Genomic DNA, 26,861 nt, shown 5'->3' with positions numbered 1-26,861 from the left:
ACAAATATAACCCCCCCAAACACATCTTAGATCTGACCAACCACTGCCTATCCAACACATACTTCATCTATAATGGACAAAAATACAAACAAACAGAAGGAGCACCCATGGGATCACCCCTCTCACCTGTCATTGCCAACCTCTACATGGAACACTTTGAAACCCAAGCTCTAGAAAAATCGGATCACAAACCCAAACTCTGGCTCAGATACGTAGACGACACCTTCATAATCTGGCCACATGGGAAAGAAAAACTGGACAACTTCCTCACACACCTCAACAGCCTACACCCCAAAATACAGTTCACCATGGAAACAGAAGCTAACAACCAACTTCCCTTCCTGGATGTCTTAGTCTACAAGAAATCCAATGGCTCCCTAGGACACACCATCTACCAGAAGAAAACACACACAAACCGCTATCTGCACGCTCTCTCACACCACCACCCAGCACAGATCAACTCTGTAGCCAAGACACTCATCTCCAGAACAAAACGCTTAGCTGACGAACAACACCTAAAAACCGAACTACACACTCTCACCAATGTACTAACATCCAATGGATTCCAAAGAAATAAGATTACAAACCTAATCCAAAAAGAAACCCCCACTAAAATCCAAGACGAAGAACAAGAAAACGGCAAAGCCCTCCTCCCATACATAAAAGGCACCACAGACAGAATCAGTAAGATCCTCCATAAACACAACATCAAAACAGCATTCTGCACAAACAGAAAAATATCCACCATCCTTAGAAACCCCAAAGATAAAATTGAATTAGAAAATCAAGGAGTATACGAAATCCCATGCACCACTTGTCCCACCACATACATCGGACAAACCAACAGAAGAATAAGTGCACGCATTGAAGAACATAAGAACTCAGTCAAAAAAGAGGAACCAACATCTTCCCTGGTCCAACACCTTAAAGCCACAGGACATGAAATTGACTTTAAAAATACCAGAACCATTGCCAAAAGTGAACATTTTAATAACAGAATAATCAGAGAAGCCATCGAGATAGAAAAACGCCCACACAGCATGAACAAGCGAGATGATACCTCCCGCCTACCAGCCATTTGGAAACCCGCCCTTATTGACAAACGACTCCCTAACACAAAAAATGATACCAGACCCACACTCACAAAAACCACACAGGATGTCACCACCACACATCCACGCAAAAAGCAAACCCAAAGCCACACCGATGATGAGGCACGACCACAAACCAGAAGCCAGACCAGAGCTGCATCATTAGCCACTTTAAAGCCCTCCAATCCATACATGAAGCAAACTGACACCCTCCATGAAAATGAGGCACGACCACAAACGCGAAGCCAAAAAATAGCAAGGCAGCCCAAAATCTTAAACCCCTCTGCAACTCAGACTAACCTGAGCACAACCAAACAGAACACTCCCCCAGCCAATCAGAGCACAGCCAACCCCCCAGCCAATCAGCACAGCACAGCCAATCAGAGCACAGCCACCCCTAACCAATCAGAACACACCTCCACCCAATCAGAACACAGCCAAGCTCCCACCCAATCAGTTCATACCCCCACTGGCAGTTAAAAGGAAGAAACAGCTAAGACCACACATTGCTGCTCAAAGCACGAAGCTGAAAACACCAGCCTGAAGATGACGAATGGGACTTCGTCGAAACGTTGCCAAGACACTTCCAATTTTACGCGGGAGAAAACCCGAACAACCAAAGACCTATATATATATATATATATATATATATATATATATATACTTTCTTTTGAGACCAGGCAACAGAATTTCATTTTTAAGATATTCCAGTGTGCCCACAGTAAAAAATGACAAGAAAGTTTCTTTTCCTATCCTATCCTATCCTATCCTATCCTGCCTTGCCTTGCCTTGCCATCTTATCTTATCTTACCTTACCTTACCTTACCTTACCTTATCTTATCATTTTAAGTGTTCTCAACCACTTTGTAGTTTATGGATCAGTTATACATAATAATGACTATTTTGCTTGTTTAAAATTGGAAATTGTCCATCAAAGAAAAGATATCTATGTATCATTGAATTAAAAAAAAAATCTCATTTAGGTTTCAGCCAGAATCAATGCATGGCTTTTCCTGACAAAGAGCATAATGCACTCTTAATAAGGAGACATCTACTAATGGGGTTATTAATTAGAAGCAGTCTAATTTCCCCCTCCCCCTCCAAAAAAACCCCAAAAAACTCCTCTTAGGCCAACATGGCTGAATACAACATGAGAGGATTAAAACATAAAAATTTTATATACTTAATTTTATTGCTTGGATAGATCAATTATCATTGTCATTTTCTGGAGTCTTAAACTGTAAGACAATTCATTTATGAAGTAATTTATGAAGTAAATTCATTTATGAAGTAACCTTTTTAATAAAAAGGAAGAAATCCACATATATTTATTAATGTTTCATTAATATATCTAGTTTCATCATCAGTATTGACTAGATAGAGCACATATTTAAGATATCCTTATTTATATGAGATTATTTGTTCTCAAACTGTACAGAGTAGAACACACAGAACAATGTTTCATCTGAAACTGCTGCATGATTATACATACCGAACCTTTCCTGCTACTTGTATTTAACGTTTATTTTGTCTTAGGTGAGAACCGAGCATCGGTGTGAATAATCTAAGCCCAAAGGAATTTGTGATCTATATTTGTGCATAGAACAGGAGCATATGGGGAGATAAATTTACAAACATCCCCACCTGCTTTTGAGCAATGCCTGATCTGGATATATGTAGGCCTCAAAAACTGAAGATCCATCTGGTGTTCATACTGTATAATTAAACTTAGCCACCTGCAAATGTAAAAAGAATTAAGGCTTTTGCTAGACACAAAGGCCTATTAAGTTTACCTAATTATGCATCTCCACCATCTGAGTTAATGTAATCAGTGCTGTGATGGTGCAAATTTTCTACAAGATGCCACAACTACTTATATCTTTAAGATAAAGAGGCTAATTCCAATAGTAAGATTTCCTTTTGAAAACCATGGCCTGATTACATATAATTTGCAATCCTTATATATCACATTGATGATGTTAGCATCTGTGGTTCCATTGTCCCTAGTTTCATGTTGAATCATAGGTATATGTGTGAGGAGAAATTAATCTCGTATCATAAGTATACTATGGGGAAAGAGAGACAAATGAAAAAAATGTTTATTGTAAAGCAAAAACACAAAGCACACGGCTTACATGTTTGGAAGGACAAGTTTGCCTCAGGATCATGTTATCAACATTTTGTTATATTCATGATATCCTAGTCCTATGCTTCCAACCATCAGTGGTGTCTGTATACAATAATAACAGAATAGAGTTGCAAGGGACTTTGGAGGTCTTCTAGTTCAACCCCCTGCTCAAGCAGGAAACCCTATACCATTTCAGACAAATGGTTGTCCGATCTCTTCTTAAAAACCTCCAGTATTGGAGCACTCACAACTTCTGGAGGAAAGTTGTTCCACTGATTAATTGTTCTAACTGTCAGGAAATTTCTTCTTAGTTCTAGGTTGGTTCTCTTCTTGATTAGTTTCCATCAGTTGCATCTTGTCCTGCCTTCAGGTGCTTTGATTAGCAGGATACAAAGATGACTAAAGGTAATAGGCAAAAAACATAGCTGCTGTTTTCAGTTCCAGAGAGACCTATGGAAAATATAGGTCTGCTTCTTCTCTTCTTTTATCTTACTGTTCTAATGGGAAATTGAAAATGAACCATTTTGTAAATGAAAGTGCTAATCTGACTCTCTTCTCTATACATCAAAGATAACAGACCAATATACACTTACTAAATATATTTATATAGCATAGGTTTGTATATTCCACATATAGAATGAAATAATGTAGCATTTTTAACACAGTCTGTACAGGCATGAGGAAGAACATCTCTATAAGAATATAAACTGTGTGCTTCTGAAATAGAGACTAGGAATGCAGCTATTGGATATTATAAACCCTATATCTCTATTTGCATAAATGTCTACAAAGAGGAGACAAAGGATCTAGGTCAGGGGTGTCAAACTCACAACGTCACGTGATGTGTCGCCATATATCATGACTTTTTTCCATTGCTGGCAATGGGGTGGGCGCGGTTTCGGCATGACGCATTCGGCCCGTGGCCTGGCAGTTTGACACCCCTGGTCTAGATGACTTCATCTGCATCATGATTATGCAAAGTACTTTGTGTACATAATTTATTTATTAACATTATGACTCGACTAATGGAAACTGATGCCATAATCAGAATGTTATCTTCCAGATGCCTACATATGCTGTTTCTAAATGAGGGTAGCAGCCTTTAATAGGGGGAATATGCAACATTCTTAATAGTCTAGCACAATATCCCAGACTGTGATGTTGATTTGAATTTTAATCACTACCTCCTATTTTCATTTATTAGGAATTTAATTTGTCCAGCATGAAACAAATCAAGATTGAAATCTGCGTACAAATGTTACTTATTAGATTCATAGTCTACCTTTCCTTCTCAAGTTTCTAGAGCACCGTGCTTTCCTTTCACACCTACAATTAACCTGGGAGATTGGTTGGTCTGAGAGATAGTGACTGTCCCAAAGTCATCTGAATAAGTTTCATGGCTGAAGGTAGCCTTGAATGTGGATGTCTCCCATCCTAATCTATCACCTTGATCATCATATTGAGCTCAGACAGCCATATCCTATAGAACAGATTATTGAGGGAAAAGTTAATGATCTAAACACTAAGTAGAACATGGTTAGCTCTATTTCTTGAAACAACCAGAGGGATACTTAAAACATGATGAATGGAATAGATTTTTCTACATATCTTTTTCAAAGTTTAAAGTAAAGTCAATGCTTTTTTGAACTGACTCTACTTCCTGGTGACTTCATGAACATCCATGTTGTATTTCTTGGCAGCTATAGATAACAGATGTGCATTGCCTCCTCCTAGGACTTTTTCCTAAATCATCTGGGCATTCCTGATGCCTAAACTTTGCGTAGTTTTTCAAGTTCATGCAAGAATGGATAGATGCTGCCACCTCATAAGGTTTCCCAAAATGTCAAAGAACAAAATTTAGTATTTTGATTATTTTACACCTGATAACAGAATTACAAAGTTGGAAGGGACCTCAGGGTTCTTCTAGTCTAGCCCCCTGCTCAAGCAGGAGACCCTATACCATTCCAGACAAGTGGCTGTCCAGTATCTTCTTAAAAGCCTCTAGATAGAGCACCCACAACTTCTGAAAGCAAGCATTTCACCAGTTTATTGTTCTCACTGTTAGGAAATTTCTCCTTAGTTCTAGGTTGCTTTTCTCTTTGATTAATTTCCATCCATTGTTTCATTGATAATTAATTGATAATACCTCATTGATATTTGAAATCTCAAACAATTTTTAAAACAGAGATCTGAAATTGATTGAAATGGATGACAACAGATTTGAATTCCAAACCTGTAAACTCAGTTGGACATAATGAAGTGAGATCCATGATTAATAAGGACCACATCTTCATACGCTTTGCCAGACAGATGATATCTAGGCTCTGAAATAATGCAGATTTTCCTTGCTGATTAAATGAGAATGAGCCTAAAATGCCCAGAATCCATATGGTTTTAGCCATGCCTTTCAATATTGAAGGTGTTTATCTTTTTTCTCTAGCAATATATAAATATATGACTCAATTTAACTCCCAAAGGGACTTTTTCCTTTCCTTGAACTTCCATAACCCTGAATAACATCTAGAGATGGGAATAGGGTCTTCTTTTGTTTCAATAGCCTTTGCCTTTCCCCCAAGCCTTTAATTAGTTCTGCCTTGCTTTTATGAAGACATTAAAAAGTCACATCCAATAGCAATAGCAGTAACATTTAGGCTTAAATACCAACCCATAGCAATAGAATAGAATAGAATAGAATAGAATAGAATAGGTCCTTGGAGGTCTTCTAGTCTAACCCCCTGCTCAGGCAGGAAACCCTATACCATTCCAGACAAATAGCTGTCCAGTTTCTTCGCAAAAACTTCCAGTGTTGGATTAATCATAACTTCTGGTGGCAAGTTGTTCCACTAGCTAATTGTTCTAATTTTACATGACTCTCTGAGTGGTTTACTGTGTAAAAGCATTACAGGTAGTCCTCGACTTACAATAGTTCATTTAGTGACTGTTCAAAGTTACAACAGCACTGGAAAAAGTGACTTATGACTATTTTTTACACTTATGACCATTGTGGCATCTCCATAGACATGTGATCAAAATTCAGATGCTTGGCAAATGGCATGGATTTATGATGGTTGCGGTGTCCTAGGGTCACCCAGGGTCAAGCAAAGTGAATGGGGAAGCCAGATTCACTTAATAACCATGTTGCTAACTTAACAACTGCAGTGATTCACTTAACAACTGTGGCAAGAAAGGTCGTAAAATGGAGCAAAACACACTTAACAAATTCTCACTTAATAACTGAAATGTGAGGCTCAGTTGTGATTGAAAACTATCTGTACTTGCATATGGCCCCAATGATCTATGTCTTCATTTTACCGATCGCGGAAGGAGGGAAGTCTGAGTCAACCTTGAGCCCCCATCAGGATCGAACTCCAGGCTGTGGGCAGAGTTTGTCTGCAATAACGCATTCTAATCAGTATGCTACTTGGGCTCTGGTTTAGAAACTGGCTCTTTCTGCAATGTAATTAAAAACTAGCAGAATTAACTCTAATAGGGCAGATATGTTATGGATGGACAGGTATCCATTTCATAAACTTTCATGAAGGTGTATGTTAAATATTTGAGCATATTCATGAGTCTTTTACATATCTTAATGAGAAATGACAAATGGTATTTTACCAATGTATAGACACATAAAATATACACAGACAGACTTTGTCCATTGCATTGAAGTCTGCTAAATTAAATTCCATTATATCAAAGGTCCACTATTCCTTAAAAGAGATTAACACACAAGAATTTGCACTGTAAAAGTCTACTAAGGAACATGTGCATATCAGAATGCTCTCGCTTTCAAAAAAGAGTTCTTGGACAAATTACATTAACAGTCATGTGAAGTTGCATACTAAGTCTCCATATGGCACTAGGCATTGTGAATCTAAACAGTTGCAAAATGTGTCGTGATTTCTTAAAGCAGAAAATCATTTTTTTTTATTGAAATTTTTTAAAATTTTACAAAAACAAAACAACCCTTGCCCAAACCTCCCCGACCCTCCCATTCCCTCCCCCGACCTTCCCAGAGCTGAATATAGGCTTAATTGAAATTTCTTCAAAAAATCTTTAAAAAGATATAAACCATAAATAAATCTAAATACATTACTTAAACAAATTATAAGATAATTAACAATAATGTATGTATAAAAAAGATAAATATTAGAAAAAAATGCTTAAAAAGAAAAAGAATAAAAAAAGGAAAAAAGAAAAAAGATATAAGAAAATAAAATAAAAATAAAAAAAATAAAATCTATAAAATATTAAATTTTAAATATAAGTTATTGAAAAACTAAATAATATTTTTATATCCAACTTATATTGTATAAAATCTATCCATTTTTTCCATACCGCAAAATACTTCTCTTGCGATTGATCCTTCAAGAAAGCCGAAATCTTTCCCATTTCCGCCAAATAAGAAACTTTAAAAAACCACTCTTGCAAAGTAGGCAAAAATTCCTTCTTCCAACATTGCCCTACTAACAACCTTGCGGCTGTAATTAAATTTAACATCAATGTAGTCTCTTTGGTATCACAATCAGTAACAATACCTAACAAGAACAATTGTGGGGTAAATTTTACCCTCCTTCTAAAAATTCTTTGACTATTCCACCATATCTTAATCCAAAAAGCTTTTATATGTTTACACGACCACCAGATATGATAGTAAGTAGCGTCCAAACATCCACATCTCCAACATTTAGGCTGTAAGTCAGAATACATACGAGACATTTTTTGTGGATCAAGGTGCCATCTATAAAACATTTTGTAAAAATTCTCCCTTAAGTTTTGGGCTTGTGTGAATTTGACATTCCTCACCCAAATAGTTTCCCAGGTATCTAGTAGAACTGGTTCACCAAAATTTTGTGCCCATTTAATCATACATTCTTTGACTAATTCTTAAAGCAGAAAAACATTTTTTTTAAAAAAAAAATCTCATCCCTTTGGTTCCTATGGCAGTAACAGTGCCTGAGAATATTTTATGGGATGGAATAATTTTCCCAAGCAAGTCTGACAGATCCTGGTATGATTTCTCAAGATGCATTTGGGAATGTTTCTTTCAAGCCCTGACTGCGTTTCCCTTTGTGTATTGTTGTTTGTTTATTTTGGGGAGCACATGGGAATATATAAGTTTGCTTCAGTTACTTGAACAGCTGAAGGTTCTAATCAGGGGTTTGTGTGTTCAGTGGCTGTGAGAACTCCATCTCCAAAATGACAACCACAATCTTTTTAACTCTGCTCCTCTTCCAAATGGTTGAAATGGGGAGAGCCAGACAATCTGCCATGTATTTTCACAGGAGAATACCTGGATATTTTTCACAAGCATATCTCTCAGTTTCACATAGCAGCAGCTGAGCCAGAAGGAAGTTCCTCCAGGTATAACACAAGCCCAAGTAATCTTCCCTTGTCCCCTCAGGCATAATGAACAGAATGCATATGGTAATGTTAGAACTAAGATGCTTGGGGATGTGAATGTAGGTGTACTTTTGTGTGCAGATAATGCTTTCTTGTTGGTTGAGAACCCAAATGATTTGCAGAGAATATTAAGCAGATATTATGGGGCAATGAGGACAATGGATCTGAAAACTAATGTATCACAGAGGAAAGAGTTGCGTTAGTAGGGAAAGTGCAAGTTACAAATGAATAGAAACAAAACTGCATTTAGTGTGTGCAAATGCTGGTATAAATGTAGTAGTACATGGGACATGGGGTAGACATATAGTAGTATGTAGGCAGTGGGTATGGTATACATAAGGAGCATGTATGTATAACAAAAAGCAATTGGATCAAGAATAAATGTGGGGAGGGGGCGGGGCCAGCTGCCAGGAAGAACGGGTGTGTTGGATGATTCTCTGAAGCATCTAACCCCGTTCCCGACTGTTTGACAGATCCTTTGTGATCCCTAGTTCCCTGGAGGGGGACTGGGAACAACAAGGCGCCCTGGGGAGTGGATTCAGGCGGCAGCCAGGAGCCACGAACCCAGGAGAAGCTTTGACAAGTCAAGCGGAGAAGGGGAAACGGCCGACAATGGCGGCAGTGAAGAAAAATGAATGATTCAGGATGGAAAAGTAAATTAAATGAATTTGATTATTTAAAGAGAATGAACGAATCACAAAACAAATATATGAAGGAAACGTAAATCAGTGGAGAGAAAAGAAAAGACTGAGAAATTCATGGTTGGATTGTACTAAAAAAAAAAAGCAAAGATGGTGCATGAGAACAGAAAGGTATAGAGAAGGTTTTAGTACAGTGTTTCTCAACCTTGACCATTTTAAGGCATGTGGACTTCAACTCCCAGAATTCCACAGCCAGCAATGCTGACTGTGGAATTCTGGGAGTTGAAGTCCACATGCCTTAAAATGGTCAAGGTTGAGAAACACTGTTTTAGTATAAGGGGGTCCCTGAAGATTTTACTGCCAACCAAAAGGGATGGTGCTCATCTTCATTTCAAGACAGTGCTGTCTGAAGACATTTCCATGGTCATGTAGCCAGCACTGTTATTTTCCAATCTACTCACATTTGCATGCTTTCGAACTACTAGGCTGGCAGGAGCTGGGGCAAGGACGGGAGCTCATTCTGTCAGGTAATGCTCATGTCTTGAACTTGGGCTGCCAGCTTTCCAGCCAACAAACCCCCCATCTTAAACATTGAGCCACCATGTTACCCTTGGTTTTAATATAATGAGGCTGATATTGGAATAATGTTAAAATATACTACATTTTGAGAGCCTAATTGGTATAGTAATGAAGGCTTCAGGCTAGAAAATGCAAATTCTAGCTCTGCTTTAAGCACCAAATCAGCTAGGTGACCTTGGGCCAGTCACTTTCTCTCAGCCCTAGAAAACAGGCAATTGTAAACTATTTCTGAAATCTTGCTACACTACACTACACTGACTCGAAGGCACAATAATATATATTTTTTTAAATAGTTACAATTAGTCCTATTTCCTTTGACCTTTCTTATCACACTGTTAATTTCTTTAGTTTACTATTTCTTCTGTCTGCTTTCATGGGTTTTTACCCTGAAAATGAATAGTTTGATCTGGAAGTAGGTATGCATGTATGTATGTAAAATGTATTAACATAGTGTGAATACAAACATAATTAACAGAAATAAAACCCTATTCACAGGAAACCTATTAAGCAAATATTTTAAAAACATTGCATTAAAATAATTTGTACAACCCTCATCTAGCCTTTGAAACACAGTTATATATCAAGCGGAAGAATTCTGTGGGATAGCAAGTGGGTATTCTTGCCATAAAAGGAGCCGTGGTGATGCCGTGGTTAGAATGCAGTATTGCAGGCTAATTCTGCTGACTGTCAGCAGTTCGATTCTCACCGGCTCCAGGTTGATTCAGCTTCCATCCTTCCGAGGTTGATAAAATGAGGAACCAAATTATTGGGGGCAATAGGAAGACTCTGTAAACTGCTTAGAAAGGCTGGTAAAGCATTATGAAGCAGTATATAAGTTTAAGTGCTATTGCTATAAAAAGTCAACACATTGTCTCTATCCACTAATGAAACATCTACCATATTTTCCCAATATCTTATAGAGTGTAATAAAATATCACCTATCTGTAATGGACTTTAAGCACTATTCTTATGTATGATATATGACTGTGTTTTGCAGGTAGATAAGGGCTGTGTATTTATGACTACATAGATGCTTAATGAATGGAGAGAGACTCTAACACTACATGGGTGAGAATCAAAGGAATTTATAGAGAGGAGATGGAAAATCTATATGCTGTTCTGTATTACCCTTCTAGGGTTTGATCAATGAGCTATGAATTGTCTTCTGTTTGAAGTGGAAGAACATTTCCATTTACAGAAATAAAACTGCAGATCAGTAACAATGCAATCATAACAATGTAGTGGTATCATTGTAGCTTGTATGCATACTACTTAACATGTATATGCATAAGCTGATGAATGCAAGTGGAGTCCATGGGAACAAAACATTGTGAACACATATAAATGGCAAAATAATATTCATGGACATGGGTTTAGTCACATGTAAAGACAAACAGGTGATTCTCACACCAAGTAATGCAAATAAGCCAGACATCGATGGATACCATCTGCCTATTCATTCCTAATATATAGAAAAAAGAATATGCTAATCAATTATTCATCTTTTTGTTTTTCTAGGCTGAAGTCTTTGATGTACAATATGGAAGTCCAGAAGATTTGCTCAGGATTAAACAGTTTACTAATGTGTCCAGCAAAATTGCTCTTTTGAAACTTGGACACATGCCTTTGCTATATAAGGTTAGTACTGGATTTTTCCCAGTGCATTTTTTTCTTTCTGGTTTTTGAATTGCAAGTAATAACTTGCAATCTATGGTGTGATCTTGTAAAGCTGCATTTAATTGTTTCTTGTTTCTTTAGTCCCCAAAGTTATAAATGTTATAAACCTTTTCTCTAATGAACTGATTTTATTTTTGAAAAAGGAAAAAAAAGATAGAAGAGGGCTTGGCTCTAATTTATCAAATGATTCCTATGATCAAATGGAGGCTTCAATGTATACCTCATTTATATACCTCTGATACCTTAATCATTTTACTATATTTAATCTGTTGATCAAGAATTTAAAGAAGAGACAGTAACAGTTCAACTGACTTTGGTGGATAGCAGAAAGTTATCAAATGGTACCTGTTAGCATTGTATCTTTGGTAGATTGAGTACATTGAGTATCATAATACAGTATTCTAACCATGCAAAGGTACTTTGGCATATTATTAACCAAGATGAAACATTTGCCTCCTGTCTGTAGTAAATATTCTCCCTATAGAAGAGATTTTAGATTTTAGAATTAGATTTTAGAATTAGACATTGGAAGCTTTCTGGAGCCCTCAGAGAATGAACTAAACCAATAATCTGTGTCAGAATTGCAAGGAATCACTATTTATTATTTACATAGATTTTTGAATAACACTTATGACTATCTCATTTTCTATCCCAGTGAAATTTTGCTTCAAACATGTGCAATTAATCTTTGTTTTAAAACCTTCAAATGTTTATTTCGTATATGTTCTATAGCCCAGAAAGAATGTTAGAAATCCATTTCTGGAGATTAGACAATAAGTCACTTTATTTATAGTTCTATTATTGCCATATTTGCCTTTTTTATTTAGCAATATGGCATTGTTACATTTGCCAGGAGACTATAATGCTAATGCAGAGTAGTAGTTTGGCTACCTGTTTACAAGTTCTGTTAAATACACACTTGCATGCTTTCCAAGATCCACTGCAGGAGGGCGAGCTAGCTTCACACCAGAAAGAAATATGAGCGGCTTTTCCTGCAGTGCCATCCAAGGACCTTTTCCCTCCACTGAAGCCGCCTTGCAAACGGGTGCCGCAACCAGGAAGGTTCACAGCCAGCAATATCTTAACCATTGTAAGAAGTGCTGGCTCGCCTCCTTACCGAAGTAGTACCTATTTATCTTCTCGCATAGAACATGCTTTTGAACTGCAAGATGAGTAGAAGTTGAGGTGAGTGATGGGAGCTCATCCGCCACACAGTTCTAGGACTTGAACCACTGGAGAAGAGACCATCTCCAGTGCGCTTCTAGATTTGGGGTTGAAATCCATAACATTTCAATATGACTTTGCTGCTTGTCAAAAATGTCTGTGTTCTACCTGGCTAAACTTCCTAAAGGATACACCAAGAAATCTAAACTGTGAGTTTAGTCATTACATCACAACAGCTATCTTGACTTTTCTGACTGTCCTCCCCACATAGATACCTCTGATTTCAGGCACCACTGCCATGGATGGAATCAAAAGCGGGATAATAGCTTTAAGGCGCTAAAATGCCAATTAAGCTTTAGGAAAGGTATTGAACCCTAAGTTCTTCATGTCTGCATGATGGTGCAGAATAATAAGAAAATCTATGGTAAAATGATAAGAAAATCTATGCTACAAATGAGAGATGCAGCAATAGCAGATGATGTTTTTATTGCACATTTGTCTTTCTTCAAACATGGACTCATAGAGGGCTTATCTTCCATTTCAATTTTTTTTGCATCCCACTGCTTCTTCCATCTGTTTTCTTTCCATAAAATAAATGTTAAGGAAGCAAAAATGGAAGAGCTGCACAACGTAGTTTGATTGATCACACTAGGAATTGAAACATCCAACGCACTCCATAAATAGGAGCAAGGGAGGAAACTGATCTGGGGAATATTAGCACTGAACAAAGCATTTTTTGATAGGGCTCAATCTCAATTTTTGTCAGCTTTTCATTTTCCCAGTCATAAGTTTGCATTCATTTGAAAATAAAAAAAAATAATCATAAAAAGGTGAAACAGGAATGTCTTCATATCCTGGTGCTTCTATTTCTAAGGAACCATCTTGTTTTGCATTTTTATATCTGCAATTATACATTGTTTTTTTCTTAATGCATTATATTATTCTGTGTTATTTTCACGCAAATGTGATTGTATGCACTTTTCTCTAGTAACAACAATTTCATATACTTGAGAACCACAACATGTTACATGCAAAGTTCAGAGAAGTTTTGGACAGTATTGAATTTTGGGGTACCTATTGGTCTGGAAATGTGTAATTTTATGAGTATTACATGATGACCCAAATAAATTTATCCTCAGTTCCTATTTGAGAGCAATTTCAGGTAGCTGTGCATTCCCCCCCCCCCCGCTAAAAAATTCCTTGCCTTTCAGAGTTATGATTTCAGGACATTGCACAATTGAAACAAATCCATTTTCCCCCACATCTTGGTCTCAAGTGGCATCATTTTATAAAGTCCACAGGAGTAGAAAACAAAAATAGCAAAGAATCTTTTTTTTTAACAGCTAGCCATGCTGTTTTCTATTGTTATGTGATGGGAGATCAGATTCTTCAACATCATTACTTATCCTGTTGGAGATTTAAACATGCCCCAAGGAGAAGCTCAACATAATATGTTGTCTGTCTAACCTCCTCAAGTTTCAAGATCTTACTAGGTTTGTTGGATTGTCTCCAAAAGTCGCCGCTTCCAGCTGTACTGAGAATAAAAGCTATAATAAAAGTGTATTGGAATAAAGTGGAGCAGAAAAGCAATAGATAGACAATGCATTGTGTACTTTTAAAGCCATTTAAAGATACTCACTGCTGTCCCTTTTAACCTATATCATCGTTCATTGGTGTAAGGGAACTTGCTTGGCTTTCAGGTCTCTGCCAAACACTACATATATACATATATACATATGTAGGTCTTTGGTTGTTTGGATTTTCTCCTGCGTAAAAATGGAAGTGTCTTGGCGACGTTTCGACGAAGTCCCATTTGTCATCTTCAGGCTGGTGTTTTCAGCTTCGTGCTTCGAGCAGCAAGCTGAAAACACCAGCCTGAAGATGACGAATGGGACTTAGTCGAAACGTCACCAAGACACTTCCGATTTTACGCAGGAGAAAACCCGAACAACCAAAGACCTACATACAAACACCCGCGAAAATCTCAGAAAACATATATACGTATACATATACATATACATATACATATACATATACACATACATACATATACACATACATACATACATACATACATACATATACCCTGCAACCCCTTAATTCAGGATACAGTCGGGGCAACTGAGTGGAACTGAGCTGGATGCCTTTCCTGACTATGTAGAGTTTGCAGCAGATATTTTTCTCTTTGTGTCCTTACCTTGAATCGAACTCTCAACCTTCCGAATGGGAGGTGACCACTAAGCTACTATGCTGCTATATTTTTTGGTAGATTTGAGGCATCAAATAGCACTCCTTCTAGGAAAGCTGTGCCCCATCCTGTTGAGCAAGTGCCAAGCTTTGATGTCACCTCTGTCCGAAAAACACTGCAGACAGTTAACATTCGGAAAGCAGCAGGCCCAGATAACATCCCTGGATGTGTCCCCAGGGAATGCGTGGAGGAGCTGGCTTGTGTTCTCACAGATATTTTCAATCTCTCATTGCAGCAGGCAGTGGTCCCATCATGTTTTAAGATGGTCATCATCTTGCCAGTGCCAAAAAAATCCACAATTACAGGCCTCAATGATTACCATCCGGTTGCAGTGACATCCACCATCATGAAATGCTTTGAGAAGCTGATAAAGGACACTGTTGTATCTAGCCTCCCGCCAGCATTTGACCTGCTTCAGTTTGCCTACTGACTAAATCGCTCTAGGAGGGATGCTATTTCTTCCATTCTCCATCTGAGCCTGAAGCACTTGGAGGAAAGAAATACTCATGTGCATTTGCTGTTTGTCGACTTCAGTTCGGTGTTTAACACAATCATTCCCCAGCATCTAATAGACAAACTGGGCCTTTTAGGCTTAAACATTCCTTTGTGCAACTGGATTCTTGATTTTCTTACCAACAGGCCCAATATGTGCGAGTTGGAACAAATACCTCTAATACCATTTTCTTGAGCATAGATTCTCCTCAGGGCTGCATCTTAAGTCCACTGCTGTTCACCCTGTTGACCCATGACTGTTGTGCTAGGTTTGCCACCCACCATATTGTGAAGTTCACAGGTGATACAACAGTAGTGGGCCTTATTCAGGATGACAAGGTGGAAGTTTACTGCAAAGAGGTTGAGGGGTTGGTGAACTGGTGTAAGGAAAACAGCCTAGTTTTAAATACCAGAAAAAACAAAGAGATCATTGTTGATTTCAGAAAAGGCAGGCACAGCCACACTTCTCTGTGCATAAATGATTCACCTGTGGAGATGGTTACCAGCATCAAATTCTTAGGTGTGCAGCTAACAAATAGGCTGACTTATTCGGTCAATAGTGAGAAACTGATGAAGCGGGCACAGCAGCGCCTGCATTTTCTGTGTCGCATGAGGAAAGCACATTTTCCTTCCCCTGTCCTAACCACTTTCTACAGGGGGACAATCGAGAGCATCCTGTCATATAGCATCCCAGTCTGGTTTGGAGGCATCACTGCTTCAAATAGGAAGGCATGCAGAGAGTGGTGAGAATGGCCCAAAAGATCATTGGCAATTACCTCCCTCCCATCCAGGACATAGCACAGAAGCGTTGTTTGAGCAGGGTCCGTAAGATTATCTGGGACACTACACATCCTCTTCATGACCTGTTTTCTTTGTTACCTTCTGGGAGGAGGCTTCGTGGTATCCATAACAGAGCATCCAGATTCAGCCATAGTTTCATTCCATACAGCATTAACCTTGTGGAACTCTCAAGCTTCCTCCTTCTGTTATATATTCAAGATGGACAGTATTTAATATTTATTTGCTACGTATACGTAGGGATGTGGGTCTATACATATGTTGTTCATAGTATGTTTAGGTGTGTGTCATGTATTTGTTTCACTTTGAGAGGGGGCAACTAAATTTCATTTTTGATGTGTGCTGTTGTGCCCAAAGTAAAAAAATGACAATAAAGGTTATCTTATCTTAAAATCATAACACTACTGATAGAAGAAAACAGTTGTAGCTCAGGTTGGAACTGAGGGGATCTTTGGTCCTCTTTGAGCTTGATGGTTTTCTTGCAGACATTTTATTACCAAACTAGCTAACATCATCAGTGCTAGAAGGGAGTAGGGTTTATTAGTGGCTTACCCTGTCAGTATTGATGGGACTGTCCTTGGTGGTTCCTTGGTTATTTAATATTAGCTTGTTTGTCTGCATTGGTAATTCCTTCATTGAGTTATTGTTCACTTGATTTCTGGTCTAGTGTGAATCTTGGCATCAATCTCTGCTCATATGGGTGTTAATTGCTGGTAAGGAGGTGTTTGGTCTTTTTGTTTCCTTTGCGGCTTTTTGATTGTTTCTTTTGTGTGGTATATAGATGCAGAGCACCTCCTTATGTCTAGGGGACCAGTTTGCTTTTGGATTGGGTTCCCCTGAGACATCCTGGGCACATTGCATGGGAATGAAAACCCCACTGGAAATGGAAAAGTCCTCTGGGGTTAGGGTTGGGTTTCGGGTTAGGGTCCATGAAGTCTGAGCCCAAAACAAACATTGTGGTACAACTTAGAGTGCTTCCTTAGGCTTAGGGGACCAGTTTGCTTTCCTGTCAGCCCCCCAAGGGCTTCTAGGTACATTGCATGAGAAAACTCCATTGGAAATGGGGAAAGTCCTCTAGGGTTAGGGTTAGGGTTAGCCCTCCATGAGGTCTGGCCCCACAACCAATGTTGTAATTCAAGATTGAGCTTATCCTTATGGCTAGGGGTCAGTATGATTTCCAGTCAGCCCCCAAGATGTCCTCTGGGAAAATTCCATTGAAAAAGTCCTCTGGGGTTAGGAGTAGGGTTAGGCCTACACTGTAAAATGTATAACATACATAAAAAATATCTCAGAAATTACCTACAAACTACTACAACCACATGACATTATGTAGCACACAAATCAATTAAAGCCTTCCAAATAGCCTAAGTAATCCGGCAGCCCCAGAAGGGAAAAAAACAGAGTTATCTATAGCTTTCAATGCAAGCCACCATGTAGGACAAACCAGCAGACTAACAGAGCACATTCATGAATACCAACTAGCAGTCAGAAGAGATGAATGAAGATTCTTTAATTTCACAACACATGGACACACTCAACCATAGTTTCAACTGGGAAACTGTGCGCATAGAAAATAACTATTAAAAAAAATCCTGCTACACATGATTTTAGTCAATGTGAAGACAATCTTCAAATATGGGTGTGACATCACAAATATTAGAAGTTTCAGAGTATCATTCTTTTGTCAGAAATTGCTCTACTTTCTGAATAGAATCTACAAATACTGTATGTTCAAGCTTCCTCCTTCCGTTATATATTTAAGATGGACAATATTTAATATTTATTTGCTATGTACATGTAGGGATGTGGGTCTATACATATGTTGTTCATAGTATGTTTAGGTGTGTGTCATATATGTGTTTCACTTTGAGAGCGGGCAACTAAATTTCATTTTTGATGTGTGCCATCATTCCCACAGTATAAAAATGACAATAAAGGTTATCTTATCTTATCTTATCTTATCTTAATCATCTCATAGAAATGAATAATCACGAAGGAACTCTGATTTGAAAATTGGTTTTATAGAGGCTTATATAGAACATCAGTATAGGATTGTGGGCATATATACTTTACTTTAATGATGAATAATTAAATTTCATGGACATCATATTTTAGTTCACTGAATTATTTGGTAACAATTAACATATTGTCCAGATAGCTGAATTTGGCAGATCATGAAATAGTTGAAATTGATAGTTCTGCTTCATATTGATCATCACCAAATCTTAAGGAAATAAATTCCCTGAACATTTCATTTCCATTTTACTGTCAATAAAACTTCATGGCCTCATAGTAACCAGGAGTCAAACTTAATTCAACAACTTTTAATGTATTACTTACAGCATTTCCCCAAAGATTATTATATTGCATTTTCTCGGAGATGAAAAAAGATATTTTAACGTCCTCAAAAGACATATATCTAGCACACATATATTCCACATATCCCTTTAATAATTTCTCAAGCATATCTTTTATCTTCAATCTAATCTTAACTTTTCTCTCTTGGTAAGTTGTTTACATCGCATTTCATAGCAGCATGTACTAGTTATAAGAGATGCAATATCAGTAAGTGATTTTTATCTCCCACAAAAAAGTACCTTACTGGGAATTTCTGGAGTAATTTCTCCCATAGTTTGTATCATAGCCTTCAAGAAAAGAAAAGGGTAAAATTTAATTTGCTGTACAACCTGAACTTGTCTCGTGTCATATTAGAACTGGTAGTGAAATGTTTGCTGAACTCAGATGTGCTGATTTAAGAGATACCCCGATTCCATTTTTAAGACTTCTTTATGACAAATCCAAGATTAATTAGTCAAGGGAAACTGATGGCTAGAGAAATTGCTTTTCTTCTTCTTCAATAACCATATTTATCATCTTAATGTCAAATTTGCTTCCTAGTTGAATCATATTGATGTGTGGTGAACTAGACCTGCTGCTTTAGGCATCAGACAAGTTTTAAGGTCTGCAAAAATATATATATTGGTATTTGCTGGGTCTTCCCACAGCAAAGAGATCTTTTAAGTGGAGTTCTTTCCCAAAGGCATCCTATCCATATAAATCCTTTTAAAAACTAGGATGGAAACAGCGTTGGTTATGCAGCAGCTTCAGTGGGCTCTAGATGAAGTGGATTATTTGAACCCCTTCCAGGCAGGATTCAGGCCTGGACACTGGATGGAAATAGCATTGGTTGCACCCTTGGGTGACCTCTGCTGGGAGCAGAAGAGAGGCAGTCCTTCCATCTGTCCTTGTTCTCCTTGATCTCCTTGATATCACTGACCTCTTCATGGGTTGGAAGTAGGCAGCACAGTATTGGGTTGGTTGTCTTCCTTCCTATAGGGCTGGTACCTGACAGTGTTGATTGGGAATAGCAGGTTTGGCCCTTACTATGTGGGATTCTGAATGGTTAGTACCCTCTTCATTTCTATTTAACATCTACATGAACATCTGTTTAACATCTATACCCATGTTGGGTGAGATCATTCATTATCATGGAGTGAGGTATCATTGTAATGTTGATGATCCTCAGTTGTACATCTCTATCCTTAGTGAAATAAGTGATGCTGTTGATGTCTTGTCCTGATGCCTGAAGGCTATGAAGTTCTAGAAGGGGAACAACTACTGAATCCTGGGAGAATTGACTGACTTTGGGTGTTGGGGGCCTTTGGGATAAGGGACTTCACCATCTTTGGTTCTAGATGGGATGGGAATACTCCAAACAGATGCTTTGTGAAATCTGAAAGTCCTTCTATACTCACAAGTGCTGCTCTACGAGCAAGTAGCAAGTGTGGGTGGTGGGGGGCTTTGAACCAGGCACCAGTTGTGCCCTTTCTTGGGCCATGAGTGTCAGTCTCTGACACTCTGGTCACCTCCAAGATATTTTACTGTAATGCACTCTATATGGAACTGTCTCTGAAAAGTATCCAAAAACTTCAACTGGTGCAGAATGCAGTTGCACAGATACTCTTTGTGCCTCTACAACTGCACATGTTAGACCTCTGTTCCATGATCTGTATTAGTGCTGGCTTTAATCTTTACCAGCCGAGGTGGCACAGCAGTTAGAGTGCAGTACTGCAGGCCACTTTAGCTGACTGTGTTCAGCAGGTCAGCGGTTCAAATCTCACCGGCTCAAGGTTGACTCAGCCTTCCATCCTTCCGGGGTAGGTAAAATGAGGACCCAGATTGTTGGGGGCAATGTAAATATATACATACATTGCTTACTGGTGTATACCGCTTAGAGAGTGCTTGCACTTAAAGCGGTATATAAGTCTCATAAATAAATAAATAAATAAATAAATAAAGCCCTACATAGAATGGGTCCAGTTTACTTAAGGGACTGCCTCTTTCTAATGATATGTACCCATTCCATTAGGTCCAGTAAGAGGCATATATTGCAGGTTCCACCTACTAAAGAGCTTCATTTTATGGGAGCCAGATAACACAGCCTTTCTTCTGTGGCTCCTAGAATCTAGAACACCATTCTTTCTCCCAAGTTACCCCCATCCCTATTAGCTTCTAGCTTGTTGGATGTCTTTACGATAGTCCTATTTTGTTTAGATGAGTATCTTATATATAGTGTCTTATTTATCTTGCTTATATTTGTTTTCAAAATGTGTTTTGATAGCTGTGACATTGTTTTAAATATTAGTTGTATGTTGCTCAGAGTCACGTTTAGTGAGATGGATGGCTATATAAATGTGATAAATAAATATTCAGAAACCTGAAGGCAATGTCTTCCACTGCATATCATGAATTTAAATCAGCCTTCATTCCAAATTGCTGTATCAATTTCTCTAAATGAGAACTTTTAATTAATCTCAAAACTGAACTAATGTTCCCAAATTTTAATTCTTTTTGAAAGGTAACAATATTTTTAAAAAAATGACAAAGAAATAGTCTCATATTCCAGTCAATGGTGTGTTGTGAATCTTATTCTGGATACTTAGTCAAAATGCCTGGAGTTTGATCTTAATGAGGTTCAAGGTTGACTCAGCATTCTATCCTGAACCAGACAAGCTCTTTCCTGAAGCACCAAATCAAATCCCAGATCATAGTGTATATGCTTTACACTGGAATGCCTTTGAAGAACATCTGGATGCTGTATCTTGGTGAAATTGGGCAATTATTAGAGTTTCTTAATTTGTACATATTAGAACTGTGCTTTCTAACCAACACTGATCACAATTTTTCTTTGTTCAGTTTAATTCAAAATGCTGGTGGTTTTCATGGCTTGGGGCTGGGCTGTTTGTGGGTTTACCTGTCCTTGATTGTCCCTGTCATAGCATTAACAATAGCATTTAGGCTTATATACTACCCCATAGTGTTTTACAGCACTCTCTAGGCAGTTTACAATGTAAGTATATTGTCTCCAACTATCTGGATCCTCATTTTACTGACCTTGGAAGAATGGAATGCTGAGTCAAACTTAAACCTCATTAAGATCAAACTCCAGGCTCTGGACAGAGTTTGCCTGCAATACTGCAATTTAACCACTGCATCATCAGAGCACCATCCCAACAAAACCAGCATAAGAGGCATGCTATGGGTCTTATCAATTAAAGAGTTTATCTTTAAAGAAATCCTTTATTAAAGAAGCACTATTAAAGAACCTTTTTTAAACATTGTCTTATGGAACTTAGATTGGCTTTGCCCTGCTGGAACTTTCTAAAGTCCCAAAGATGTAGCTGTGTTCCTGGGCATAGGAGTCAGAACATCAGACAGAGTCCATAAGATAGCTATGTTGATGGTTGTTTCATCATGGCTGCCAATTATGTATTCATTGCCTGCTATGTTATGTTTTAAATGATATAGCCTCCCAGAGTTACTATGATGAGATGAGCAGCCATGTACATTTAAGTAAGTAAGTAAATAACATTTCATCAGGCTTGATTGATAGAAAATTAGTTAACTTTTTGGTTTGGTCTCTGTTTCTTTTTGTTCTTTTTTATCTATCTCCTTTAAGGCAATCTTAATTGATTCATTACTGGATAACTTTACCCTGCCCTCTCGGCCTCATCCTTGTTTATATATTTTTTATACAGTTAACAGTTCTGCTTTGTACTAGGTTGCATGCTAGATGATAATATGGGGAAGCTAAAATATAAAAGTAACTGCTGGAAACCCTCTGGATGAGCATCAGCATAGACCAAATCTCAACTCAGTCCTAGGTTTCATTAACAGAGGGATAGAATCAACAATGAAGAATTAATATCACTTTATAATGCCTTGGTAAAACCACACTTGTAATATTGCATCTAGCTTTGGTCTCCAAGATATAAAAAAAAGATGTTGAGAATCTAGAAAGAGTGCAGAGAAGAGCAATAAAGATGATTAGTGGACCAGAGGCTAAAAATGGTGCCAGGAATTGGGTATGCCTAGTTTAATGGAAAAAAAAAAAAGGACTAGGGATGACATGAGAGCAGTATTCTAATATCTAAAGGGCTGCCACAAAGAAGAGGGGGGGTCAACCAATTCTCCAAAGCACCTGAAGGCAGAATAGAAGCAATGGATGGAAACTAATAAAGGAGAGAAACAATCTAAAACTAAGGAGAAATTTCCTGACAGTTAGAACAATTAATCAGTGGAACTACTTGTCTCCAGAAGTTGTGGGTGCTCACACTGGAGGTTTTTAAGAAGTGATTGGAAAACCGTTTGTCTAAAATGGTATAGGAATTCCTGCTTGAGCAGGCGGTTGGACTAGAAGATATTCAAGATTACTTCCAACTCTATTATTCTGTTAATCACCTACCAAGGGTTTGCAGCTGAGATGTTCAATACTATCAAGGATTCCCAGTGATTGATTGGGACATTGGTTTGCTCTTGACCGTTGCATATCTGTTTTCCACATAATATTAAACAGTAGCCATTGGCAAAGTAGTCAGCACATTATAAGACTGCATTAAGCATCTACAGGTACCGCTGCACATTATATGCCAGTAACTACTGCCAATCAGCATGGAATGTTTATTTCTGGGATGATAACTGCACAAGAGTAAACCACTTTGCTCAAGGTTGTCCAGGCTCCATATCCATTCCTATCATCTAATTTTGGAAGTTTGTTTGCTGAAAAGACCCCAAGAATGCTTCAGGTTGCTTACTTGGGTAACCTTAACTTTAGAATTTTTCAGTTCACATAGCCACCCACTTTTTTTTTTTGTGCCAGTGAGATACATTAATCATTCTTGCATGTTTTCAACCATATTGCCCACCTATAAAAGAGACATTTCTTTCTTAACTTTATTCTTGAGGTACTTCAAGATTTATTTTGAGATTCTCTTTTTTTATATATATATATTGATATTTGGTAGCAGCAAAGAATATGCTTTCTGGTAAAGTTTTCTTCTGTTAAACATTTTTTTTTCATCATTTCCAACCCCAGTCAACAATACTTTCCAATCCAAATAAAAAAAAAAGAAACGCAGTGGAAGGCATTTTGTTCATGATTCCTTTTCAAGGTAATTTCATGGAAGAATAGAAGGGCATCTGCAGAGTTCTCAAGGTGTACTTAAATATGTTATTCTTTGGCCACCCTAGCAACCACTAAAAATAACTGGTAGTTTCAACTTACACTCAGTCTATATCAAGAACAGTATAAAAAGAACACAACAAATACCATACTTTAACCATATTATTTCATCCAAAACTGTCTTCTACTTGAGAAGAAACTTCAAATGCAAATTCTTGTTCATCAGATTGAATAAAAGCTGGTAGAAACATAGGAAAAAATTTCCATGCAGCACTAAAATAAAATGCATTTAATTAAAATGACAATTAATCCTGTCTCAAAAACAGTTAGGATTAGAAGAAAAAGCAGCTCTCAGTATGTAAATCTGAGATAACTTCAAAATTCTTATCCGTTTGATACACTAATAGCTTACTAATTTAAAGCTGCATTGGATTTCAACTAGCAGAATGGCTGAGGAGAATTTAACCTCAAAATCTTATACCAGATCAAGGTGCCAATTTTGATGATGGCCAGTTGCTATTGGTACAGTAATTGCTCCTGTTTATACTGATTTCTTGTTCCTCAACATCTGCAGTCAAGACAGGAGGAGAACCTGCTACCTGTCACTGGTTTAAAATCCACAGATTGGTGAATCTGAGACATTTTGTAGTTTCATGGAATAACAGAGTTGGAAAGGACCTTAGAGATTTTCTAGTCCAACCCCCTGCTCAAGCAGGAAAACCTACACCATTTCAGACAAATGGCTGTCCAATCTCTTCTTTAAAACCTCCAGTATTGGAGCACCCACAACTTCTGGAGGCAGGTTGTTCCACTGATTAATTGTTCTGTTAGGAAATTTCTCCTTAGTTCTAGATTGTTTCTCTCCTTGATTGGTTTCCATCCATTGCTTCTTGTCCTGCCTTCAGGTGCTTTGGAGAATAGCTTGACTCCCTCTTCTTTGTGGCAACCCCTGAGATATTGGAACACTGCTATCATATCATCCCTAGTCCTTCTCTTCATTAAACTAGATATACGCAATTCCTGAAACCATTTTTGGCCTCTGGTCCCTTAATCATCTTTATTGCTCTTCTTTGCACTCTTTCTAGAGTCTCAACATCTTTTTTTATATCATGGAGACCAAAATTCAATTTTCTTAGTTTTCTTCTTTTTTAAAAACTGATTAATCAGCCAACTTTTAAAGATTTAAATCCTAATTGCACATTAGGTAGCACTGCTATTTGTCTGGGATTAAACAGTTGTTTGGTTTAAAACTGTACATTATGTTATTCTGTGTAATTGCATTGTCCTTCCCTTAAAGAAAATTATATATTGATTTTGTTTCTTTGCAAGGGCTGAGATGCCCACAGCACAAACAGTTTATGTGCATAGGTGAGTGATAGCTTGATTGAATACTACAGCAAAGAAATTTAATGCTACTTGCTCTGGGACCTCGGCTTTATTTCCTTAGAAGATGAAGGCCTTCCAGGGGACTTTTCTGGATATTAAAATTCTCCCTTTTTTTCCACTGGTCCCCATAAGGACCAAAGCCTCAGTCTCAGATGTAAAACGGGAAGCAGTGTAAAAATAATATGCTAGCTTCCACATTATTTTCTTGACCTCCTGGAGGTATGCTGACAACTACATTAAATTTAGATTGCAATGGCAACCTCCCAGTGTGTGACTTATGACATATATTTAGCCACAAGACCTGCCATTTACATTTTCCATAGAGTGAAATCCACTTGACCGGTTGGAAAAATTAATATGGCAGCTTGCAGCAACCTAAAGCCACAATCCAATTAAAGGAGAAAGAAGCCAATCAAAAGGGTCTAATTATTGCACCATTTGAAAGTTTAGATTTCACAATTGTGGGAAATGAATAATATATGCAGGAAAACAACTATGGGAGAAATGCAGGCACACAAATCCCATAAATAAATCCTATAAAAGCATTCCCTATACTGTACGTGCCAGTAGTAAGATAAACAGCCAACAGGCCAACTTGAATCTGCTATTTTTCAGTCTCTGAAGCTCCTTCTGGACTTTATTATCAAAAGTTAAAGATGGATGTATATAGAAACAATCACATGAAACCTAAAAAGTATTGAAACAATTAAAAAGACAGTGAAGAAAAAAAAAACTCACTACCTTTCATAACTTTTCCTTACTAAAGGAACAACAACATTGCAGTCTTATCTGTTTTGGATTTTATCTGGCTCTCCTCCAAACACTTATGTTTTGGAAAATCATGTCCCTTCTGGGTACAAGTGTGTCTCAGAGCTTCAAATCTTACAGATCAATCAGTTTCTGGATACAAGTTCTCACCCTTCCTCTTTATTCCTCCAAATGGTCCCAATGAGAAAAGAAAAGTCTGTTGAAGCCCATAGTTCATTACTTACCATTCTGCATATAATTCTTTGTATACTTAGCCACACACATTTTACAAAATTCACATCCACCTGGACTTCTAATTTTGGAACAATGGAAATTAGGCAGAACAATCTGTAAAAAAGCAAATTCCTTAAGCAGCAGAAACAAAATGGCATGGTGGGATCCCATTTTCTGAACAAGGCATAATAGAGATCTTAGCAACTCATATTAGTTTAGCATTTCAAGAAAACTAAAAACTTCCATCCTTCCTTCCTTCCTTCCTTCCTTCCTTCCTTCCTTCCTTCCTTCCTTCCTTCCTTCCTTCCTTCCTTCCTTCCTTTCTTCCCTCCCAAAGAATGATCTCAGAGAGCACCAAGGACTCCGTACCCACATTCTGGATCACCTGAAGCTCCCAAATATTCTTCAAGGGGTGTATTGTGGCAGCCCACTGGGTGCATATTCAAGGCATGAGTTTCCAAGAACACTCTGTGTCTCCCCCCCAAATAGCTTCAGTCATTTAGTTCTTTCTATCCCTGGATATTACACAGAATATTTTATTATTCTCAGTTTTTAAAGAAAGGGCAGAATGATATGAAATGACAATATCAGCAGGGACAAACACAATGCAAATTTCACTATAATCTCTGAATATAATTCCTATGCATATTAGCATGTGCCATAAATATAATTGAACAACATAAGCTGTATATGAGCATTAAAACCATATGGATATGGAAATTTAATTGCAGAATAAAGAATCAATATTTAAGGGGAGTAGCTACAAAAAGAAAAAAAAAGACAAAGTGTAAGTTTACTGGGGGGAATTTTC

General features: G+C 37.7%; 1 protein-coding gene across 1 annotated transcript in view; it reads left to right on the top strand.

Moving 5' to 3' along the window:
• The window catches only part of LOC120308837 (inactive N-acetylated-alpha-linked acidic dipeptidase-like protein 2), a gene marked incomplete at its 5' end in the record, with an annotated part of 217,147 nt that overhangs the window by 2,252 nt on the left and 188,034 nt on the right, over window positions 1-26,861 (top strand). Inside the window, one exon of the mRNA XM_039345376.1 lies at window positions 11,361-11,480. Within this exon, the coding sequence (XP_039201310.1) occupies window positions 11,361-11,480 (120 nt within the window). The remainder of the gene's footprint in view (window positions 1-11,360; window positions 11,481-26,861) is intronic.

Source organism: Crotalus tigris, unplaced genomic scaffold (assembly GCF_016545835.1).
Source record: "Crotalus tigris isolate CLP2741 ecotype Arizona unplaced genomic scaffold, ASM1654583v1 scf7180000017950.1190679, whole genome shotgun sequence".
NCBI lineage: Eukaryota > Metazoa > Chordata > Lepidosauria > Squamata > Viperidae > Crotalus > Crotalus tigris.
This window is presented reverse-complemented; position numbering and strand designations above follow the sequence as displayed.